The sequence below is a fragment of the Rhinolophus ferrumequinum genome, chromosome 14 (genome assembly GCF_004115265.2).
Source record: "Rhinolophus ferrumequinum isolate MPI-CBG mRhiFer1 chromosome 14, mRhiFer1_v1.p, whole genome shotgun sequence".
NCBI classification, from domain to species: domain Eukaryota; kingdom Metazoa; phylum Chordata; class Mammalia; order Chiroptera; family Rhinolophidae; genus Rhinolophus; species Rhinolophus ferrumequinum.
The window spans coordinates 71,411,293-71,435,139 of record NC_046297.1 but is presented as its reverse complement, the minus strand read 5'-3'; the positions used below and the strand labels follow the sequence as shown (position 1 = coordinate 71,435,139).

At 53.7% G+C, this 23,847-nt stretch overlaps 1 protein-coding gene across 3 annotated transcripts in view; it reads right to left on the bottom strand.

The window, feature by feature from the left end:
• Positions 1–482: 482 nt before the first annotated feature.
• DENND3 (DENN domain containing 3) overlaps positions 483–23,847 on the bottom strand; it is a 46,138-nt gene continuing 22,773 nt past the window's right edge. For 2 of the 3 annotated variants that reach the window (XM_033125881.1, XM_033125883.1), the window contains 13 exons: positions 22,999–23,102; positions 22,286–22,485; positions 19,960–20,481; positions 16,835–17,094; positions 15,906–16,076; positions 14,576–14,705; positions 12,992–13,099; positions 10,134–10,273; positions 7,162–7,322; positions 5,848–5,981; positions 2,576–2,694; positions 2,363–2,500; positions 484–2,176 (listed from right to left, as the gene is read on the bottom strand). In XM_033125881.1, coding sequence (XP_032981772.1) covers positions 1,976–2,176; positions 2,363–2,500; positions 2,576–2,694; positions 5,848–5,981; positions 7,162–7,322; positions 10,134–10,273; positions 12,992–13,099; positions 14,576–14,705; positions 15,906–16,076; positions 16,835–17,094; positions 19,960–20,481; positions 22,286–22,485; positions 22,999–23,102 — 2,388 coding nt within the window. In that variant the 3' untranslated portion in view covers positions 484–1,975. Of the gene's footprint in view, positions 2,177–2,362; positions 2,501–2,575; positions 2,695–5,847; positions 5,982–7,161; positions 7,323–10,133; positions 10,274–12,991; positions 13,100–14,575; positions 14,706–15,905; positions 16,077–16,834; positions 17,095–19,959; positions 20,482–22,285; positions 22,486–22,998; positions 23,103–23,847 lie in introns of all 3 variants that reach the window. The other variant, XM_033125882.1, reaches the window with a different exon arrangement.

Sequence of the window (23,847 nt, the reverse complement as noted above, 5' to 3'; positions counted from 1 at the left end):
TTTAATTCAGGTTTCTCAAGCCAAGGCACGGAAGGCACTGCCTCTGTTTACTAAGTGGCTCATGTAGGTCCCTCGCGACAAATCAGGCAAGAGGGAATCTTTCCAAAGGCACAAAACAGTGCCCTTTGCATTTCAGCAAGGCCCATCCCCAGGAGCCTGTCTGCATAACACAGACCCTACACCTGCTGCAGCCCACTTAGTCCCATTACTCCACCGGTCACCTTGTTTTCTCTTTTACATAAACGACTGCTTCCTAAAAGCCTTTCTGTCTACCAGCTGTGTCAAATGCAGTGACTGGCAAATAAGATGTTGGAAGTTATCAACAAGAGGGAGGAAATGAAGAGTCTGCATTGAAATCACTCGATGGATACTTATGACGAATTAAGAGCAAATCTAAAATGGCCCTGCGGTATTTTAAAGCTCTCTCCTGCCAGTTAATGTTGGATAAAGTAAGGAAACTGGACATTCAGTGTTTAGTAAATGAAAGTTTATTATTGACAAGGTGAAAATACCTGGTTTACATGTGGCATTAGATCATTTAGTTCTGACAGGCTTTTACTGGAATTTTTCATGTGTTTCCAAAAGCAGAATTCAGCCCTCTGCCCTCTGCCGCTGGCCGAGCGGTCCTTCTGGAAGTGGGGAGTGCACCCTCTCGGTAAGCAGACTCTGGGAGTGGGCCGCCTGGCTGTATTCAGCACCACATCCCCAGACGGCCCCAAAATGTCGGTCAGTGGTCTGGACCTTGGTCCATGCCAGGTCCTGTAGACCAAGCCAGAGGCCTAGGCCGAGCTCATTGTGGAGAAACGGCAGACGCTTCTGACACGTGGCCATTCGGGGGGCCTGAAGTGCACCCTCCGAGACCTCTCGGGGAGCGAGGTCTAGTGTGGAGACTGAGGGTCCAGCAGCCTGAGACAGAGCTCATGGGGAGCCTGGGGGACAGGCTGCGGGCACCTGCACACGGTGCCCCCGCCATGTCCAGTAACCATGCCGAAACCCTCCTGATGCTATAGTACAAGTGTGCACAGGTCTTTTTTTGGCAAATATTTAGTTACAGCTAATAAGATCATCTTTAGTTAAATAACAAAGCACCATCTCCATATACACATACGGTGTTTACACCAGACGTCGATGGAGGGAAATGTACAGCAGCATCCAGTGAGGGAGTTTGCATGGCAGCCACTTGACTGGGGAACCAGATTACACGTCTTGTTTTACTTTTTATTATTATTTTAAAAAAAATGTTATACGTCCTTGTTTAGAAGGAGTTTTTCATCTGTGCTCTTTGGTGCAAAAGACTCTCTGGGTTTCATTAGAAAAATTTTGCTTTAGTTAAAAAGGAAAAAAAAACTACAGAGCTTGCCTCATCCGACCACCCCCTCCCGGGCAGCCTTACCAGGGTTGTCCCCTCTCTGGGCAGCTTTGGTCACCTCTGATGGGGGACAGCAAGGCAGGCACAAAGTGGTCATTTAAAGTCACCCCTTCTCATAAGCTGTGCTGGAAACGGAGTCCGTGTAAGGCTGGAGCCCCCCAGACGCTGGTGCGGAGTCAGTGTTTGTTGAATGAATGAATGAAATAGAGGAAAGGCAGAACCAGAGCTGGGAGGTCTGCAGGTCAGGTGTGATTTGACTTAAATTGCTTCCCGTTGGCTCCAGTGCTGGCTCCTGGTTGTGGATTCTGGAACTTTCTAGCTAACTTACAGGATAACTTCTCAGCAGAGTTTCTCACACAGTCCAGTTGCCTGTCTGAGAAGCACCCCAGCACCCCTGAAATGCTGTTGGTGCAGTTTAATCAGGAAAGTCCGAGAGAGTCCTCAGGGGTCTCAGAACAGGCTGGAGAGCCCACAGCCTCCTGCCGTGGACACCCCCACCCAGAAGTCTGGCTCTGGACCCGCCTTCTCTGGGAAAGCTCTGGAAAGCAGGCGAACGGCACAGGGCCTCGCTCACAGAGCCCAGCTCTGACCGGCTCATTTACCTGTTTACTCGACGTTCCAGATGGCGATCTTCCCTTCCTCCCTGCCTGACCCACTCAGCACGTATCTGTCCTCGGCAGAGCACAAGGTCTTCACAGTGTCGGTGTGGGCCACCAGCTCCTTTTCCACTTCCTTCCTCTCGGCGTTGATCACGTAGATTTTCCCTTTGGACTTCCCCTGCGACAGCCCTGTGCCGCCCACCCAGATCTGCCAGGAGAAACCGAGGGGCATCAGCCACACACAGCCCGGCCTCGTGGGTGTGCTGGGTGGGATGGTGTACCCCAATCCATATGCTTCCCGGACATGCCCAGAGGACTGAGCCTCGAGTGGATGAGGCCAGGCAATGCACAGAGCCCCGCGGGACAACCCTAGGGGGCACGGCCCATGCCTTACCTGCCTCTTCACCCTGAGCATGCAGTTGACCTTGCAGCAGTCCGGCAGGTGAATCCTCTGAGGGGGCCGGGCCAGGTCCTCAAGACTCCAGATGTAGATGTCGTTGTATCCTGCGCACGCCACCCAAAGCTGCTCCTGCTGAAACAGAAGTCACGATGCGGGTGGCGGCAGCCCAGGGCTGTGTGGGCGGCAGGGACAGGGGCTGCCGGGTACCTCAGGGACGAGCTGGAAGCCGAGGAAGGAGATGCTTTGCTCCTGGAAGAACTTTTTGGTGTTCAGTTCTTGACAGGGAGAGCCATTCGTTGTCACAACTGTAATACTGTTGCCTGTACCTGCAGGAGGACAGAGCCAGGGTGAGGGGCAGGCAAAGTGTGTGCGAAGCCTCAGGATGCAGCCAGTGGGCGAGCGCGTGGGCCTGGGGGGCCCTGGTCCCTTTCTCAGGCCGACAGCAGCCAGCGTCTGTGACCATAACTGCCACGTGGCGCAGGTTCTGGCTCCAGCCCAGGCAAGGCGCTTTCATGTTCTCACCCACCTTACTCCCCACCGGCCCCTTTCGACCGGCAGCCCTTTTCACTGATGAGGAAGCTGCTGGAACCCAGCGCCCCTTCTGAGGCTTTGGGAAACATGGCAGAGACGCAGCAGCTTTTGGAGTCTCCCTGCCATGGTTATTGTGGATTCCCCGCCACTGGAAGCCACAGCCAGTCCTACCCCAGCCGGCGATTGTTAGAATGAAAGAGGACAGCGCTTGCCTCCGTGCAGTACGTCTCTAAGGGCTCCTCTGTCTGTTTCTCTGAACCACTCAAGCAAAGTGTCTTCTGCAAACCAAGTTTCCACATCGTGAGAGCTGCAGGTCATCAAAACCAGGCCCTCAGTGGAGGTAAATCATGTCTTGGGGAGGTAGAGCGGGACATGCTGGACGGCTGTCCTTTCGTATGTGTTACTGCAGGTGCCCCGTCCCCACGTGCTGAAGCCATTGTGTCAGCATCACAGACACGGAGACACAGCCCTGCCCTTGGGTATGGGAGGAAGACGCCCCAGGAACACCAGCTTGGGAGGCACAAGGTGCCCCCACGCCAGCATGCTCTGACTTCCGACAGTGAGTCGGCTGCAGGTCCCCTGGCACGCGGCCTTGCCAAGAAGTGACCCTCTGTCCCTGGGTTTTCAGTCACTGAAAGTGAGAGCCCACCACATCTGTCCTCCTGCTTCTACGCTCGGCTAAAGGTGGCGTTTCCTGAGGCCTGATAAGCAAAAGCGAGCCTCCTACAGGAAGCCTCTTATCCAGGTGGGCCGTTCTCCACCTGGCTGATGGAGAGGCCCCAGGATACTGCTGCTCGTTAGTAAGGCCAAGCCGCAGGAAGCCACGTGGAGAAGGCTTCTGTCTCCCTGGACACGCAGGGACCTCTGGCCTCCTCCTCGGTGCTGACTGGCGGCTCCGGGCTCTCCCTAAGTGCATGCAGCCTGTGCTACTGCCGCGGGGCCCCGGCTGGCAGGGGCAGCTGGCAGCAGTCATGCAGCGGCTCTGGCTGTGAGCATATAAGGACGCCTGCTGTGTGGAGCGGGCCCGGGGTGACAGAGGGGACAGGACCGATGGCTGCCCCCCAGTGGGCCAGGCACACGGGGAAGGGTACTGAGGGGCCTGGGCGGCTTCATCGAGGAGAGGAGCTGTGGGCACGGCCCCCCTCTGCGGCCCCCTTTCCAAGTCCATACCCCTCCTATCCAAGCTGGCTGAGTACTGGGTGCAGCACCCATCCTGTCAGGGCCACTTTTGGGGTGACTCTCACCTCTCCACTCGGCGGCACTGAGGCCGAGGGTGCTTTTGCCTCTAGTATCTCAGCCCTCACGGTGGCATTTCACTCTGATGACACGCAGACACCAAGACTTTGAGGGACCTGCCCAGTGACCCTCAATCCAGGGACAAAGCCTGGCTTGGAACCCGAATGCACACGAAGGCCGCAGCCTGAAGCACAGGGCCGCTGGCCGCAGGCCTGACGCAGGCCTCTGACCACAAGGTACTTAAGCAAAAGTTTAAAAAAATGCATTATGAGGTTTATCACACGATTGTCGAGATAAAATACTGCATTGAACAACAACAGCACCAGAGACAGGAGGCCGCAAATAGAATTTTACTGTTGTGAGCAGCTCACGTCACACGTGAAACAGTATGACAGTGAAGGTCACACATTGCAATCCTTAGAGTAGCCCTACAAAGTCCAAGTAAAGCTGAAAAGACAATAAAGAAAACTATACTGAGTACAAAAGATACTTAGTCTGAAAGAAGAAACATACAGATGGGGAAAATGGAAAAGAAATAAGGCAACAGTCGACTCCAGTTAAAAGCAAGCAGAGTGATGGGCAAAGGACCTGGACAGACAGCTCCCCAAAGAAGACCCATGGATGGCGGGACTGCACCTCATGAGCCACCAAACCCACAGAGATGCCACCTCACACCCACGAGGGCGGTTCCAGTAAAAACACTAGTTGTGGGTGTGATTACGACCAAGCTGGGACTCGCGCCTGCTGCCGCAGCTCCGGGGAGGCACCTGGCAGCCTCTCAGACGCGCAGACGCAGTTCGGCTGAGTCCTCCTACCCAGGAGAACGGAACACAGGGACACTACTCAGCAGTAAAACGCGGGCTGCGGATACTCACCACGTCACAGATGAACCCTAAACACGTCTGAACAGAGCCAGATACAAAGGGCACATGCTGTAGAGCCCATTTATAGAAAGTTCGAGAGCAGGCAAAACAGAACCTGAGTGACAGTTCAGAACACTGTACCCTTTGAGTGGGGCTGCCCAGAAGGGGCTCGGAGGAACTTTTAGGTGGGATGGAAGTGCTCTATGTCTTGATTGCTGGATAGTTATGTGGCAGCTACTTTGTGCATTTGACACAAAATATGCTTCAGTTAAAAACACACATCTTGGCGACCATGACCCACGTTACCCAGCAAACTCCAGGAGGGACGTCAACATGCAGACAGCGATTGTTCTCTCAGGTGCTCAGAGACGCAGACCGTAAAGCACACCCACTACGTCTGAGCCTCCCTGTCACGCCCCCAGCAAAATGCCCAGCTCAGCCGTGCAGACGTCCGCCCCGGGTCTGTGCTGTGAGAGGAGGCGAGTGCACAGCGAGGCCTGTCTGGCTCGCCCTCCGGCTGCCCACACGATAGGGCCGCAGAACGCTCCCAGAAGGGGCATCAGTGACTCCTGGAGGCATTTGGGGCGTTCACGCTGTGAGCAGGAGAGAGGCCAGCAAGCGTCCTGTTGGCTGTGGGGGGAGACGTGCCCAGGGAGCTGTGGGCGCCTGGGGACGCAGCAGACTCGGAGGGAGTGCAGAGGGGGGCCAGAGCTTTCAAAGACTGAACTTTTAAACTAAAAGGTGGAAGTGCCTAAAGCAAAAGAAGCAGGCTTTTAGTGCTCAGCTGTTTTCTCTTCCTAGAGCAGGGGTGGGTTCCCGCTTTGACGGGGACGGGGACAGAAGACTTACAGCACCACAGGCAGCCGCGGTGTAGTCTGATGGACGACAGCCCGCCATTGAGCGGCTGGAACCTGCGGATCACCTGCAGCGAGCTCACATCCCACGCCAGGACAGTCCCATCCACGCTGCACGAGTACACCTGGCTGCAGGTATGAGCACATACACTCATCTCATTTGGGCCCCTGAAAACACTGTGTACATTTTAATTAATTAGAAAGAACAACGTTCCCACTAGATAAAGCACCTGCAACATGGATAGTAAGTGATAGGCAAACGCACTATCTTAATGTGGTGAGAATAAGTCTTAGTTAAAATGGAACTGATTCAGCAGGAAAAGGCAGCGTTCTGAGGACGCAGGGCGCTCCGCCGGGGGTTGGTGAGCAGAACGGCAACAGGGCTGTGAACTAAAATCTAAGCCCTTACACGAGGGGCCAGCGGGGACATACGCACTCCCCAAGTTCAAGTTCAGGAGCCAGCTTGGTGTTGGTGATTGGCAGCAGCAGGGAGGATGGATGCTCCCCAGCGCAGTGCAGGGCCCATTATACCCACCTGAACTGGGCCTGAGGACAGGTGGCTCCTCCGAAAGCCAGTTAGGGGACGGGGTTGGGGGGTTGGCACAGAGAGAAGAGCAGAAAAGCTTCACTCACGGCCGCTGCACCAAGTGGGTGACCCCAGCACGTCCATGCTCACTGAGCTCCCACTTCTTCCACAGAGGGAAGCGGGGACACCACTTGGTTCTCATGTCTGCCCGGGGCACCTGCTGTGTGCCAGGTCCTGTGTTAATAAGCAGGGGACCCGCAGCAGAGAGCAGAACGGATGCGGTGCCTGCCTTCGGGGAGCTGACGTTAATGCTGTCACACCGCGGGTTGAGTTGTGTCCCCGGAAAGAGATGAGCTGGAGCCCTGACCCCAGGACCTCAGGACGCGACCTTGTTTGGAAAAGGGGCTTTCACAGAAGTGTTCAAGTTAAAATGGTATCAACAGGGTGGACCCCGATCCGGTAGGACTGGCATCCTGATAAGAAGGGGACATTTGGACAGACGGGCTGACAGGGAGCACGCCACGTGAAGATGGGACACTGCGTGCAGCGTCTGTACGCCAGGACCACGGCCAGACGACCCGAAGCCAAGAGAGGCCACGTGCCAGCTGCCACTGACCGTGCTTCTCTGCCCCCAAGACCGAAACAGACAAGAAGGCCACCTGACCTCCTCCCAGACGCGCTTCCCTCAACAGGCCCAGCCTGGCCCCACAGCCAATCGCCCGCAGCCATCCTGAGCCCTTCCCTCTGGGCACCATGGCCTGCCTGCCCGAGGCCCCGTGGTACCTGGGAGCCGCCGTGCCACCCTGCACCACCAGGCCTGTGACGCTGGTGCGGTGGTCACTGAGCTGCTTGTTGCAGGACATGCTGTGGATGTTGATGATATAGATGACGGAGTCCTCCGAGCCGACCCACACCTGGTTCTGCTCCACCATTGCCATGCAGTTCTGCGGGTGCGGGAAATCAGAACTCAGACATTCTCCTTACTCACGCTGTCGCCTCAGGTCGCCACTCCGAGTGGACATAGTCATGTTCCCACGAGCCTCTGGTCCCATTTTCATCAGCCGATCGACACACAACTCGTTTTATGTGTTTCTGTTTAAAAACGTCGTGTTTTATCGAAACTGTTGATTCATGAATTAACACGGACCTCGTGACCATTAGAGCTGTAACTCAGGCCTGAACGAAGCTTTCCTACCATGTGTGTTCTCGAAGGCACGTCACAGCCTCCTGCATTTACGGACACTAGACAGCATGTCAGCTCTGCACTGGGGACCATTTTAAACAGCAAAATCACCAATCAAAGGCACAAAAATGGGAAAAACCAAACATGGCACCAAATAGGCAGTGAGAAGGCTCCTTGTCTGCAGTAGGAGCTGAACCAAGACGGCGGTGTCACCCTGTCACCTCAGTTGAGGACGTCGGGAAACTCGCCTCATCCCTGCTCCGTGCACAGCATGTCGTGGACGACCGTGAAGGCGCCCCGAGTGTGTGTTTGAGGTTACCAATACGTTTCAGCGAGTCTGGAACCTGCAAATGAGGATGGCCGCACCCTCACAACAAACAACTGCCAGGCAGGCCGCGGCCGGAGACAGTGGCAGGGTCTCTGGCTTCACAGTCGACAGCCAGTTATCCTGACGTTGCAGAGTTTGGTCATAAAAGCCACGTAAACGTGAAACAGCCTGCCTGCCCCTCTCCACCACTCCCACCACGCCACCCAGAAGCCTCTCCCTCCCACGTCCAAACCTTGAACTCCCTGCGCTGCTGCCGGACAGACTGGCCAGCGGCTTCGTTTTCTGTCATGATTGCCTTCCCTGTTTCATCCATGACACGTGGAACGTTTTACTGGTAACTACATGTCCCACATTTCCAATACGAGCACATTTCAAAGAGTAAGTTGTATCATGTTGGAAGGGTTGAGGCCAGATCTCATGCCAGACAAATCAGTATCCATGGTTGGTGGTAACGTGGTATTTAGCTTTACGTCAGAAGCAGGATCTTATAAAAATGGACCGTTTTAATTTTACCAGTAAACATGAAAGTTAGAAAAAGATGTGAACTTGCTAATTTCAGAATTAACCACTTAAAAACGGCCTTTCTTTTGAGGCATCTTTTGCGAATTGGTATAATTTTAGTAAAACGTCTTTCTTTACTAGCCCAAAGGTATCTTAGTTCAACTATGTTGAACTTTAAATTTCAGAGGCGGCAGCATTTTCTTGAAATAATGATCCAACTTTCTTTCTTGGTGAATGGTACAAAACACCTCTGAAACGAGTAGGAAGATATTTTCACATAGGTGGGATAACTGTCTGTTTAATTAAATGCTCCCTGACCTAATTGGGGTGGGAGGAGAGTGGGCAGTGCTACAAAATGCAGCCTTTTGATTTTCTTTTAATTAGGATTTTAAAAGTTATTCTACTATTAAAAAGTCTGAAATGCTTGTAACTGAGAATCAACAGAAAAAATTAAATTTAGAACTAGAATGATTTCCTTAATGTCCCCTTGCTTTTTCGTTTGGTCTGAAGCATTATTAGACTTGTGTAAGTATTCCGATTGAATGTATCTTGGCTCCTGTACTTTCTCAGAGGAGCCTCTTTAGTTGATACAGGGGGAGCTAATCCAGCAACTTCCTGTTGTCTTGCTAACATGTAACGTTTGCCATCCAGTCACTGAAGGACGGTCCCCACCTCTGGTCACCAGAACATTCCTTTCAATGAAACCTGTAAAGGAAGTTGCGTGGTAAAGGAGAGGTCCCGAGTGTGTCCCCGACAGAGCCCTTGGGACAGTGGCTGCTTTTGTACCCTCAGAAGACCTTGAACGGGGGCAACGACAGACAAGAGGTGTGAGCGTCTTCGAGGAGCAGTTGGGCTCTCGCTTCCCAACAATGTTAGTTAGGCTCAAAAATGATCTTGGTTTTTTCGTTTGTTTGTTTTTTTCCTGTGAAGTAGGATGGTGCTGCATCAGACGCCCTGGAGTCGCTGAGTTACAAGGTGGCCCCACCTGGGCAGCTCCACTGGTGAAGGCGCCCCTTCTCCTCTGGCCCAGGGGACACACCGATCGCCCTCCTCACCTGCCGACACCAGGCTCCTCCTAAAACGGTCCCGCTGGGGCTTGGTTTCAAGGTCGGGCCCAGGTGGGGAACTTACCACGTAGTGTGGTAAGAAATGATCTTCAGAGGCCTTGAGAAGTCTCCAGAAAGCAATGGGCTGATTCCTGCAGCACTGAGGACTACGTGTCTGAAAGCAGCCCTTGGATATGTGTGTATGGGGGGGTGAACGGGGGAAGGGGCTGTAGGAATTACTCTACTTCAATTTTAGAGTAATCAGTCTAAAAACTCAAAGAATTACAGTTTCTCAACCCGGAGATGATTATAATATGCAAATTTGATTTAAACTGTTCTTAGTTTTCATCCCCAAATATGCTGAAACAATTCCAAGTCCTCTTTAGATTACTGGAAATGTAAGTGGGAGAATACAAACTGCACTTTACGTGACTGAAATCCATGTTTAGATTTCGGAGTGGGGTGTTTACAGCCATCACCTGCTCCCTTAAATAAGAACAGTTAAGTAAAAGGTGGAACAAGCTTACACTTCATTTAAAAACACAAGATGAAAAGGAATAACCTCCTGCTTGCAGACTAGAGCACTGTAGCTGGCTGCCTGCCACACACAGGTTGACACGTCCATTTTTCCAAAATCTCAGCTCACTCTGGAACCTTGCTTGAAACCGTCCGCATTTAACCTGCTGGGCTCACTCACCAATCTGGACGTGCCCACTCGGAAGCAGTGCTGGTGAATGGTCCAAGACGAAGCGTCGAACACGATCACTTTGCCTTCGCTGAGTGCGCACCATAACTTGGGGTGAGCGTCTCCCACTTTTTCTGCTGGGTCAAGATGCCCTAAAGAGAAAAGCACCCCAGAAATGTTTCAGGGAAAATCCTTGGCCACGTCAGCACGTGACTTGTGCCACTGCTCAGGTACGGCCTGGGTGCCTGCCAAGCGCCAGGTGCATGCTGGGTGCCCAGGACACAGACGTGAGCACCACCGGCACCACCGCTCCCTCCCGGGAGCGAGCCGGCTGCGGTCAGAGCAGCACATACAGCGTCGGGGTGCACAGCCAGGGCGACTTGGCGGAGCCGGGATCTGAGGGGGACAGAATTCATTAGAGAACAGGCAGAGGAGCAGAGGAAAGCCAGTACCAGGCCCCTGGCGGAAGGAGCTGTGTGGGCAGGAGCCCGGGGCAGGAGCAAGCCCTATGCCTGCCCCGTGCCTGCTACACGCCACCCAGAGTGAGCAGTCCCAAGGCTCCACATCGACTCCAACACTGGGTGGTGCCATTCTTTTCCAGTTTGGCCATTCTAATGGTGTTTGAAGAGTTTGGTTTTTCACTTGTGGCTTATTTGCGTTTCCCTAATTGCTAACAAGGCTGACGGCTCTGATTGGCCATTTGGATATCCTTTGTGTGAGGCATTTATGTGTCTTGCCCAGTTTTGAGCTGGAGTGTCTTACTCTCCGGGATTTGCAGCTGTTCTTCCTGTATCCTTGGTGTAAGGCCCTTGCTGTCCTACGGTGTTGCTAACATGCTCTCCTCGTGTGTGACTACCATGTTCACTCTCTTGAAACTATCTTTTTAAAATCCTTCATCTGAGTGGAGTCAAATTCACCGTCTTCAGGGCTAGTATATTTTATGCCATTTATGAAGTCTTCCCTTACCGTGAGGTCATGAGTGTGTTCTCCTGTCTTCTGGAAGTTTGTGGGCTTTGTCTGTTTCTGCCTTTTGCATTTAGATTTCAGTCCACTTGGAACTGAAGACTCTGTGATCCGCAATGCGGTTGAGCTTCATTTTTTCATGTGGCTGCGCGATGTCCCCACACCAGGTCCGGTGAGGACGTCCTTCCCCAACCCCTGCTGTGGCACCACCTTTCTCATCAGTCCAGGGAGTATCAACGTGCCAGTCCTTCTGGGGTTCGTTCTGCCGGCCCTTGGGGGAGACACGGCCCACGGAGCCGCCTGAGGGCTCACGCCCTGTCCTCCTGAGTTCTTGAAGACGGGTCTGGACTCCAGTGTGTGTCCCTGTAGCCCCACAGGACTAGAAGGCTCTGCTCAGCTCTTAGCTTCTACCTCTTCCGGGACTGGCAGCCGCTCCACGGGGAAAGGAGCCCCACTCTGCTTCACGCTTGTTGTTACACCTTGTGCGATTTTTCTAGATGTTCCAGAGGGACAGCTGCTCTGAATCACCTGGCCCATCACAACGGGACGCCCAGAGTCTAGTCAGTTTCAAGGTAAGGGAAACTGACTTAGCTCTAAAAATACTCGTTGATTCAGATGCCACGAGGAAAAGTGTCTTGGTCTGTGACGTTACCATCGTGCATGGTCAGCAGAGAGCCCGGACTTGGGAAATCGGGTAAGTGTCCGGTGGGACGAGGTCGGACTGGGCTGTACTCTCTTCCATGTTTGATCTGTTGCTTTACCAGGTCTTCTGGATGGTGAGTGAAGAGAGAAAACTGCCCCTGGACACTGCTTTGCCACAGAGCCTCCGTTTACCCGTCTGACACCATCTGAAACGTAAGCTCCGTGGTTGTGAACCATTAGCTCCAGGAGTCACAGATCAGGAAGCATTAAGGAGAGGTGCCAGTTGTTAATTCAGATACGAATGAACTGAAAACACAGCAGCTGGATTTTAAGGTTCTTTTTTGCCCAGTTCTTTCTTTTGTTTCCAACACTCTAAATTACTCTCAGAGGAATACCCCTCTGCTGCAACTCTTTGCAAGTCAGGATTAAACAAAAGCGTTTTGGGGCCGGCCCGGGGGCGCAGGTGGTTGGAGCACTGTGCTCCTAACACTGAGGTCGCCGGTTCGATTCCCACATGGGCCAGTGAGCTGCGCCCTCTACAGCTAAGAGTGTGAACAGCAGCTCTACCTGGAGCTGGGCTGCCGTGAGTAGCTGCCGTGAGCTGCCGTGTGCCGGACGAGAGGGGCTGTGAGCTGGCGACTGACTGCCTCCAACACAACTAGATTGAGAAACAATGGCTTGAACGGGGGGAAGCGTTTTGACTGTTTTAAACCTGTAACACAATGGCGATCTTTATTTTCACTTAGACCAGGCAGCACCCATTTCTTTCCTGTCATCATTCTAACGTCACCTATAGGGTCTGCACATAGAAGGAAGAATCCAAACACTCCAAGTGTAAGAGGACCGTATTGTCACTCCCAGATCAGCAAAGGACATGTGTCTGCAATTTCTGAGACGCCGTCATTTTGTCACAATGACAACAGACCAGATTAACTGCAAGGGGCAAGATGATCGCGAGTGCTCTGTGAGCTGAGCCGCTGCCTACGTGTGGAGACGGTCACTCTGGAACAGGGCTTACGTGAGGTGCCTGCCCCATTTCTGACCCTTCTGGGCTTCCCGTGGCTCTGGCCTCCACGAGGCCACGTGCACAGAGCGGCCGCCCTCATCACCCAGGGTGTCCCCTCAGAGTAGAAAACCACCTGGTCCTCATTCAATCCACGTCGTGCCGTCGGCCCTTTCAGTTCAGGGCTGACCTCGAACACAAGTCTGAACCTATCAGATTGTTCAAAAGCCAACAGCAACAAACAAGGAAAAGCTGTCTGTACCTGGCGTGTACAGCAAGACGTCGACGTCTTGAGGGAAAGTCTCTCCCGCTGAAGGGTTGATTTTGTGCTTCAGTGTCTCCGCCGTTGTCTTGGGAACAGCCATGGGCACTGAAATGCAAACACTGCGTTTTAGTTTATTAGACTTGACAAAACTGATGTTATTCCACAGCCTCAGACACTCTGCTTCCTTTAAAGCTTCATCGTTTGGGAGACAAAGCTCTGAAAGCAGACATGAAAGTAAAACCATGCACATCCAAGGGGCCTTTCTCCCACTGTCGTCATCTGTCATCTGTCATGTGACTCACTGGCCAGAGGTGAGCGCTTATCAGGTGACTTCACTTTTGTTTGAACCCAGCTCTCTCCTCACTAGTAAGCTCCACAAGCTGAGCTCCGTCTGCACACAGCCGTTACACAGTACATGGTAAAGGGATGATCCAGAATGTTTCTCGGTGACTTAATATGCCCACGACAAAACCACCAGCACTAACCGAGCCCGAGCAGAGCTTCTGAGCCCTCATGTGGCTGCCAGTGGCCGTCCCGGGCACTGTAGGACATTTAGCAACATCCCTGCCTCACCCAGTAGACACCAGTAACCCCCCGTGCGCGCGCACACACACACACACACACACACGGCCACAACTATCTCCAGGCATTGCAAACGCCAGGCATGGGGTGCAAAACTTCAGAAAATTTCATTTTCTGAATTTCTATCACAAGCTACTAACTAACGTAAGCCCAGGAGCACCGCGCCTCGTTCAACTTCACACACAGGATAAGAGTTCTCGATTTGTAACAAGGGATCAGGGACAGCTCAGATGGCTCCCCCTCTGCCGTGGAACGAGGCGGACGACAGGTAAGAGCTGTCGTTTCCTGGATGCCACCGTGGAGACCGGATGCTGTTTATAGGACAGAGAAGGTGCTTCTGTAGACTCTTGGAGGAGAAGGCATGAGTGTGGAGGGATCTGAACAGCTGAAGTGTAGTGTTTGATTTTATTCCTAAGAAAAGAAACGCAGTCCACCTCTGGTTCTAGGACGCTGCTGACGAGGCCCCCAGGCCAGTCTAGCAGATCTCGTGACAACTGGAGCACCCTACCTGCTCCCAGGAGAGGGGGATTCTGGGGCCAGGAAGGAAGACATGGCAAAGAGCGAAACGCACCAAGGGGAACAAACACATGCCGGGTGTGTCCTCATCTGGACATGAGAAAGCAGAGCCGTCCAGCTACACACCAGACAAATGAACACATGTCCGCACAGAAACTCGCTCACGCATGTTCCCAACAGCCAGACAGTGCAAACCGCCCACAGGCTCATCAACCGCTGAGGGGTACGTGCACGCTCTGCCCCGTCCCACAATGGAGTACGTTCAGCCGTGAAAGCAGCCAAGTGCTCATTACACACGGGAACTCGGAAGCAGGTTCAAAAGGACAAACATTGCGTGGAAAGGTACAGAACAACGTGTGATAGTCAAAATCGAGACATGAAAAAAAAAGGAGAAATTGTGAATCTCATGGATAATTGTCACCCGGGTAAAAATCAAGACGCATTCAAGAACCACTTGCGACGTCAGACACATGCTTATCTTACTTTCATTCTTCATCTTATCGAAATACGATAATTTGGAGGCAGCGTAAATGGCGCTGGTCGACTGCAGGGTGCTCACGACGGCGTCCATCAGCAAGACGTGTGTCAGCGCCTGCTGGATGTACTGAGGATCCTGCAGGGGGACAGGACAGGACACTGCTCGAGTCCATGGACCATGCTTTGCAAGGTGGCTGCTTTTTCCAAAGCAACACGGGGAGCTTAAATTTGGCTGTGATGTCATGTAGACACTGTTTTCTAGTGAAGGCAAACATTGATCGAGAGCTCATACTGGGGTCGGCAAACCTTTTCTGTAAAGGACTAGGTAGTAAATGTCCAGGCTAGTGGGCCACACACTCGCGTCACCGCCACTCAGCCCCACCCTGCAGGGCGGAAGCAGCCAGGGACGCGTGGGCTCTTAGAAGTGGTCTGTCAGCCACAGGCTTTAGCGTGACTGCTGGTTTCTGCCACATAACCCCGTGGGCATGAAATCCAATGGCCAGTCCAAATGTCACAGCATATTGGAATCTTGGAAAGGAGCAGGTCCCCTTCCCACTCCAAACGCATGCCTGCTCAGTGTTTGTGGCCTGAGCCCCCGTGACGGGGACTTCCCATCCAAATGCCGGCTCTCCTGCCACTGGTCGTGGCCTTGCTCATTTGCCACGGCGGACGTGGCCTTCACCCGCATCTCTGATACCCCGCGGGCACCTGACAGACTGTTCCCTGTTCATACACCGCCCATTTTGTGGTGGGTTTGCCCGTCTCATCTGCCATTTAGACAGTACACATATCTTCTCTACACGTCCTCCGTCTTTTAGCTCTGTCCATGGCACCCTCTGTGACCGTGAAGTCTTAATTTGGTGTAATCAAAGCCATCAGTCTGGCCCAAAGTAAATGAAGGCACAAAGGTCCCTGGCACATAGCCTAACCCTGGGGGAGGGGTCCAGCGTACCCCCTGCCCAAACCCTAATCCTGGCTGGTGTGGCCAGAACACCCATCTCAGACCTGCCCGCGTCCAAGCCCCGCCCTCTGCTCTCTGATGTCCAGCGCGGGGGAAATGAAGGCAGTGGCCGCCCCCATGGGCTACACCGCCCGGCCAGCCCCTGTGCTCACCATGTGTCCCCAGGCCTACAACGCCTTCTACTGGGTCACACAGACCATGGCACCTTTAGTGCCTGCTATCGAGACCTCATCTAATTCAGCTTGTCTGCCGAGTCCCCTGAGGCTTAATGGCTGCACGTTACTCTAGGGATGAGGGCATGACGAGACAGCCTGGAGCTAGAACAGCGTCCACCCCCCCACCCATCCCCTTCCCCTTCCCCCATCCCCCCCAGACCTTGTGCACGTCGGCCAGCTTCTTTCCAGCCCACATTTCCTTCACCATGAGGTGCCACAGGTCACACTCCGTTTTAAGGTTAGCTTCGAAGACTTCTTTCTTGGACACCATTTTAATTTTTAAAGTAGGTATTCTGAGAAACAGAATCGCTACTGTGGTACTTCTGACTTCCTGTGGATGCAGAGAAAGAAGAAGGTAAGTATAGGGACACCCTCAGAGAGCACTGGGAATAAAGGCGGCGATGGAACATGGGAAATGAAGGAGCAGTGGCAGTCTGAGACCCCTGCTGTCCTCCCACACGCGCTCGGGACCTGCTGGGGCACTCGGCTGCTGTCCTGACGGGAAGCAGGCCAGGAGGTTGAGGGCTGCCCAGGACAGAGCCCCTGGGGCCTGGCCAGAGCTGGGCTGGTGGGGGGCGGGAGGGGTGGCCCCAGCAGGACAGAGAATGCCCTGCAATGACCCTGGTCCGGGGGTGGGGGGGTGTGAAGAGAGGAGCCTCCATGTGACCCTGTTCTCAGAAATGTGTAAAATCCCGTTGGCCACAGCCATGTGTGAGGGCTCAGTGTCATCTTGATAGATCGTCAGTGTGGTCTGTTAGCAGCTCACCAACACCCACACATGTGGGCTCGTCCAGTGTTTGAAGGTGGTTTATTCTTTCACCTGAAATATTTCTTTCCTTGGAATTCTAGGAGGAAGTTTGGCAAAGCTGGTGTGGGGGAAAACTGAGGGAGCACGGGGGTCACCTCGGGGGTGACAGTTTTACTGCCTTTCCCGTCTCCCGAGAGGAAACATGCCTCTTGTAAATGTGGAAACTATCAGGCCTCAGACGAGTCCCGATGTCAGCTCCGATTTCCTCCACGGGGAAAATGACTATGAAGCAGAAGAAGCAGCATGAGCGCAGCCGTGACGGGGCTGGCTGTGTCCCCCACCTCTATGTTCCTGAAGGTGCAGATCTCCACGTAGCCTGGCGTGCCTTCGGTCAAGAGTAACAGGCGCTTCTGGGTCATGGCCAGCTTGCCCACACCGCGGCTTGTCTTGACCGAGCTGGACAGCTTGTAAACACACTCGTTTTTATCTAGGCACTCCATCACCGCCGCCGGCAGACTGACCTCTTGGGCCTCTGCTTCTATCTTCTTCCAGCAGGTGTACAGATCTTTGAATGTTTCTGGGTCAATCAGTTTCTGGCGCCCTGAGTTTTATTTAAAAAAAGAGGTTTGTTACAGCCACCTCCAAGGCGTCCACAATACATTGCCTAAAGAAGTGGCGCATTACCCAAACAAGGCAGCAGGTGGCGCCAGTCCACCCTGATGGAAGGCATGGGGCGGGAGTTCTGCCCGCCCTTCCCAGACAGCCCGAGTCCCCAGGGTGGGGCACTGGACCGAGACCCACCTAACTGCCCTCTGCAGCCCGTGACCCAGGGATGGGGATCGATGTGTGACCTAAGCCAGAGACTCACAGTAACTCTTAGGAACATTGGAGGGTAGGGGGGGAACACTGACACAGGACACTCTTATGGTTGCAAAGACCCACGTCACCCGTAGAACTTGTGGCAGCCACCTTGGGGCCATGAGAGGAGCTAGTCCTCGAGTGAAACTAACACACAGGAGACCACAGCCTTGGTGACAGTCGGTGCTGCTGGATCAAGGCTTGTCTGAAACTAGACAATCTCAGTATTGGGTGATGTGAGTAAATGGATTACTTTTATTATTTGTAACCAAGATGATCTTCATTGATGCAGGAACCTTTCCAATGTCCAATATTCGTGAGCTCTGGAGTCAGACCCACGTTGAAGCCCAGCTTCCCACTGTTTAGCAGCAGGTGAGCTTTGAAAGGGACCTGCTTCCTTTCCTATAAAATGGAGAGGGAACTACCCCCCACACACCCACCAAGAAGTCCGGCCGTTGCAATCCCGTACCTGCTCCTGCCTTGGCTCACTTCCGCCTGCATTCCCCGTCTCTCCCACTCTGTGCCCTGTCACACAGCAGGTGCTCCTCATCCTGCATAGGAGGCAGCTTCTAAAAGGCCTTCAGAGCCGCGGCCAGAATAACCTTTCTGAGATGGTAGGAGGAGCTGTTCTCTCTTGTTCAAACACTAGGACTCCTCATCTAGGCCAGGTCCCAAGGGTTCCTCCAGGATCAGGCCCTCCTCCCCTCCACACCCCATGTTCCGGTCACACAAGTACTTGCCTCTGTACATGCTGGTGTGGAGTGCTTGGACCAGAAAACTACCCATCCTTCAAGACCCAGAGAAAACATGTCATGTGCAGCCTTCCCTGACCATCAGTCATCCTGGCCTGGCACTTCCCTGAGGGCACCCCTGCCTGTACCACCACCTGCTGTGCTCCACACCCTGCACATGTCTGTGTAATCCTCCCAACAGCAGGTTCCTTCCCCAATCAGGAAACTGAGGCATGAAGAGGAAGGCCCTTGCCAGCAGGCGGGTAAGTGCAGAGCTGGGCCCCGAGACCAGGCCGACTCCCTCCCTGCTCTGTGTTTGTGGGTCTGCCTCCCCGGCTGGTGCCGTGGTCGAGAGGGCAGGAACCCTGTCCTCCCTGTCCCCACCTGGGCTGCATGGCCACGCCCCTGCTCTGGTTCCATTTCAGTGTCTGGGGTGACAGTTACCTGGGGATTGGATGCCGTAGCCACAGCTGTCATGGCAGCCATCTCTGGGACAGCCAGTGACAGTGCTGTGACAGACAGGTCAGGAGAGGAGGTGTTCAATAGGAACAAAGACCGAGACTGTCAGAATTAAGAACCGGAAGCCAGACCTCATCATCCCACAAGTTGCAGGTGCTGGACAGTTTAGGAGAGTGTCCACCAGGTGGCGCTCACCTGACCCCAGCGGTTTACAGGCAACTAGTTGTATAATTTCAGTCACTGGATCCAAACAGAAGAGAAACACACAAATGCCACACCCTGCTGGGTCCCCCGAGGCCACAGACGGGAAGCTAAACGGAAGCTGTGTGGTAAGCAGGGGGGACGTCACCAGCCTGCCTAATAGCAAAGGACGACCGTCCCAGGGTGCACAGGAGCTCCTATCCTCACGTAAAAATGGCCAAAGATGACACAAAGGCAGCTCAGAGGAAAGAAACCAGACTGGATCCCAGCTCCAAGCAGATATTCACTTAGAACCACAGTGAGATGTCATCTCACACTTGTCACTCACTGGCAACACCACGCGCTGCCCAGGAGCAGGAGACGCGCCCCTCACAGGTGCTGCTCCCACCCGGGGAGCGAGGCAACCTGCCGTCAGGACAGGTACCCGCTCCCCAAGCTGGAGAAAGCAGCCCACACGCACCCCTGGGAACAGGTACAGCCTTCTCCCCGTGTCGGTATTTGAAAAGGCAAAGTCGCTGGCCACTGCCTGACAGTGAAGAGAAAACTATCACTACCCTCACCCGCAGCCACACTACGATCTATGCGGATATATCATGAAAATGGCATTGAGTAAGGAGCACGTGCAGATGGATACGCATGGTATGACCATCCATGTATACTGAAAAACACAAACCTATGTCCTGTTGGACACATACATCCATTTGTAGTAAATGCGGACACAGACCGTCCAAAGGAAAGCCTGGAGTTGGGGACAGTGCTCCCTTTGGGAGGAAGGGGTGGAAAGGGTGCTAAACCAGACACGTGCAGTAAAAGTGGGAAACGCAGCACTGGGGAGATGGGGGCCCGGCAGCTGTCGCGCTGTCCCTGTGACCTTCAAGTATTCCAGCTGAAGCCATAGTTCCTCAGACACGAGAAAGGGACCATCACACAGTGAGTAGACTCCACGGGACAGGATTGAACCTGCAGGGGCTTCCTGGTCCCCCATCAAACTTACTGAGACTCTTCCCACCTGTCAAAGAGCTCAGGTCAGTGACCAGCCAAGCAGCGTTGGCCCGAAACGGCGGCGACAGGACTATCTCTGTCCTGTCACGGAAGGCGCAGCCAGTGCTCCTGTTCCTCTAAGTGCCCAGGAAGCTGGCGAAGCCCTCGCACCACAGAGTCGCCTCACTGCGCTGTCAGCTGACGTGTCCCCACCATCCCAGCGTCCGTCCTCGTACCTACAGTCAGGGCGTCAAACAAGCGGCTTATGATGCTGGCGTCCTTGACGATGCCAGACTCCTGGACCCTCTGCACGAAATCGTCCAGCTGCATGTGCTTCCTCGGCAGCTCAAAGTTCTTCACATGGTCGTCGGCCTTGGGGGCCTCCCCGGGCTGGTCCAGGAACTCGCTGATGAGCCTTCTCAGCTCGGGCGTCCGCTCGGCCTGGGCGCACTCAGGCCCCGACATGGACTCCACCATCCTCTTCACCAGGTCGGCAGGAAAGATCCTGAGGTCCGTCTTGTACAGACTCTGGAAGTCCAGCAGGGCGTCCAGCAGCTGCCCTTGCATCAGGTGAACGAGCCCCCGCAGGTAGAGGTACCTGGCCAGCAGCACGGAGTTGTCGGGGGCCAGGCAGTTCATAGCTTTGCTCAGAAGGTTGACAAAGTCGCTGTAATACGCCTGGACACACTGAGCCACCAGGGGGAAGTGGATTTCCGGGATCTTGAACGTATACGTCGCCTGAGGGGTCACATTCAGAACTAATAAGAGTTAAGGGGGAAGTAAACAGGTAATTAGAAAAGACCTGAAAAATAAGCACGTGTTCCCGTCCCGTCCCGTCCCGTCCCGTCCCGTCGTCCAGATCAACCGTTTCCTTGCCTTGGGTGCAGTGTAAAGCAAGAGCCTGTGTGTCGCTTCTGGAAGGCTCCACATAGCCCCAAGCTGAACGATGGGCCCCTCATGTTGTTTCCATGGCACCCCGAGAATACGGAATAATTTTATTCGCTAAAACTATTAATGCTAAATGGAAACATCTGGCCGTGAGTCTGCATGGGAGGATGAAGCTGATAACCTCGCCCAGACGTCCTTGTAAGGCAGGGCTGCGCCATTTCCTTAATGGCAGCGCTGTGACGTGGCTGTTGTTGTCATTCCCATCTTGCAGGTGTGGACACTGAGGCTCCCACTTGCCCCGGTACATCGTGACAAAGTACGAGAGCCAACCCTTCACCGGCTATGTCTCCCACCAACTCCTTCCGTGGATTCCACCTAAGGGCCTCCCAGGTAGCCAGCATCCCCCTGCCCCCAGGAGCTCCATGGACAGGACAAGGCCAGCCCTGCAGGTGGGCAGCTCACCCCAGAAAGATGTGTGTGAGCCATGACGGCCTGAGGAGGTGGGGAGCCTGGGAGGAGCAGGTGAGCGTTCAGGGGGCAGACGGGCATGATTCCATCCCAGAGCTGCACAGAAAGGGGCCCTGAGTCCACTCACCTCTGTCACCCGTGCTGTGACATGCTTGGCTGCAGCTTACACAGACATAAGACGGGCGTACACACGTCCAGTCATGTTTTATAGCAATTTAAGTGCCAAGGAAACACCACGCTGACATTCAGAGACATAGCTGCTGCATGTCACAACGCTACGACGGGCGCCGGCTGGCCCTGTGCTTGCTCTGTACCTCCCCCTGCGACCGGCATGGCACAGCCTCTCCACTCACTCGCGTCCCTGCTGCAGTGCCCCTTCCACACTCAGCCCCCGTCACCATCCCTGACCTGCTGCTTTTGTGCCGTGACACTGAATACCCCCGTCTTATGTATTTATCTGTTTACCATCTGCCTTCACCCCACGAATGTCAGCTCCGTGAGGGCTGGGGCCTGGTTCCTTCGTACCCCCAGGATCTACAAAGGGTTTGGCACTCACTAATGGTCATTCCATCCCATTAGACACTGATATATGGAAACATGTAACGTACATGTGTCATGCACACACACACAGACATGTGCATACATATGCAAAAGACAAAAACCGCGCATAGCTGTTATCTTAGCAGTGAGACCAAGTGACGGAAAATACATGTTTCCCCAAAAATAAGACCTGGCCAGACCATCAGCTCTAATGCATCTTTTGGAGCAAAAATTAATATAAGACCCAGTATTATATTTATGTTATATTAATATGTTATTAACATTAATATAATTATTATATTACTACATTATATTATTATTATATATTATATATAATATATATTCTATTCTGTTTATTATATTAAAACCTGGTCTTATATTAAAATAAGACCAGGTCTTATATTAATTTTTGCTCCAAAAGATGCATGAGAACCGATGGCCTGGCCAGGTCTTGTTTTCGGGGACACACAGAACAGACAAGAAATAATTTTCTATAGTGAACATTGTTTGCCAGATGAACATCCTAAAAATATTTCAAATGATTAAACTGCTACAAACACCCAAACAAAAGCCATCCCCTTCCACTGACACGAGCTCTGGTTTCTCTCAATGACTTGAAGGGTCAGAAGGACACGCCTGGGAGTGACGAGGGAGTGACGACGTCACCTGTGCTGCCACTCTGACGGTCGGCGGTGTCCATTTTCCGGAGCGACGAGTTCCTGGGCGGCAGCTCGGGAATGGCGATGTCCTGCAGGTTGGGCAGGCTGACGACCAGGCGCCTGCGGGCGGCGTGCAGGGACGAAGCTTTGCGTGAGGCCATCTTCTCAACCGTTGGTCTCCTTGGACTAAGAAACAGTCCATTTGTCCTGGGGTAGAAGAAAGCAACGCTTTATCGACACAATAGTGGTTGACACGATTAGGCCTCCACACAGCGCCTCCAACGTCGTGGCCGGGATCCGATCTCCTCACACAAAGTAAGTGGGAGACCCCGGGAACAGCGTGACTGCATCGCCCAGAAGGGACCACAACATACAGAACTAGCGTCCACAGTGGGGGCGCATGTAACCGTTTCAGGAAACTCATCACAGAAGAGGTGGGAAACAGGCTTTGGGGACAGTGACAATGTCGGAAGAGAAAGAAGATGGGGAGGGAACAGCATGAGCAGTCCCAGAAGTGCAGACGCAGGGACATGCTGCGGTCAGGCATGTTCAGAGCCCCTCCGCCCCCAAAATAGAAATGTGCGGAGAGGAGCCTGTGTGACCCAACTCATGAATCGCTAAATGTGAGACTTTTCCGATGGAATCGATTGTGTATCTGCCCAAATAACACTTCACTCCGTGAGCATCTGGACCCCCAAAGAGTCGTGACGACAAGAGTACCTGTCCTCTTCCGACTGCGTGTTAAGGTCCATCTGAGCAAACGCATCCATGCTCCTGTTGAGCCGGGCTTTAAGAAAAGAATGAAACATGTAGGTTTCCAAAACCTGAAAGAGAGCACAGCAGTGGCTTATTGGGACATACACTCGCACGGAACTGGAGCTGGGAGGTGAGCAGCCCCAGGGAAAGCCAGGACAGAACACTCAGGACCGGTCACAGAGCCGACCCACAAAGGAGGGGGACACGCCGGGGCTTGGCACAGCGCCGCCGGACCCCTGGGCACAATCATAAAACAAGTGGTGCACTAGTCTGGGCTTTCCTCCGACCCCAGTTCCAGCCCGATTTCTCCTGGCTCCTCTGTGGTGACTCTGGTCCAGCAGGCCTGTGTCAGCAATGCCTGTGGTCCTCGCCCACTCATGGGGAGGGCCCATCCACTGGGAGGAACAGAAATTTGGGGTGGGGACAGAGTCCCAGAGGGGACAGGAGCACCAGCCTTCGCCAAGCACCGAGGGGTACATACAGCAGGAAATCCGTGTGCCTGACTTGGTGGGAGAGCTGCTCTCGCACCCCTAAATGTGCCCCGAAAGGGTCAGAAGGCCTGCCAGAGAAAGCCCCGAAATGTTCCTTTTCATAATAGACAAGAACTGAAACAACCCAAGTGCTCATTGCCTGGGGACAGAAAACCAAAGGGTGCCACATCGGAACAGCAGACACTGCGAGGGGAAGACAGAAGAGGCAGAGCGTACAGGCCCCCACGCCAGCACGAAACATCTATGGTGACACGCAGCCCGAGGGGGCCTGCTGGGGGTGACTGGAGGGCACGAGGGTCATTCGGGGTGACAGATCCAGACG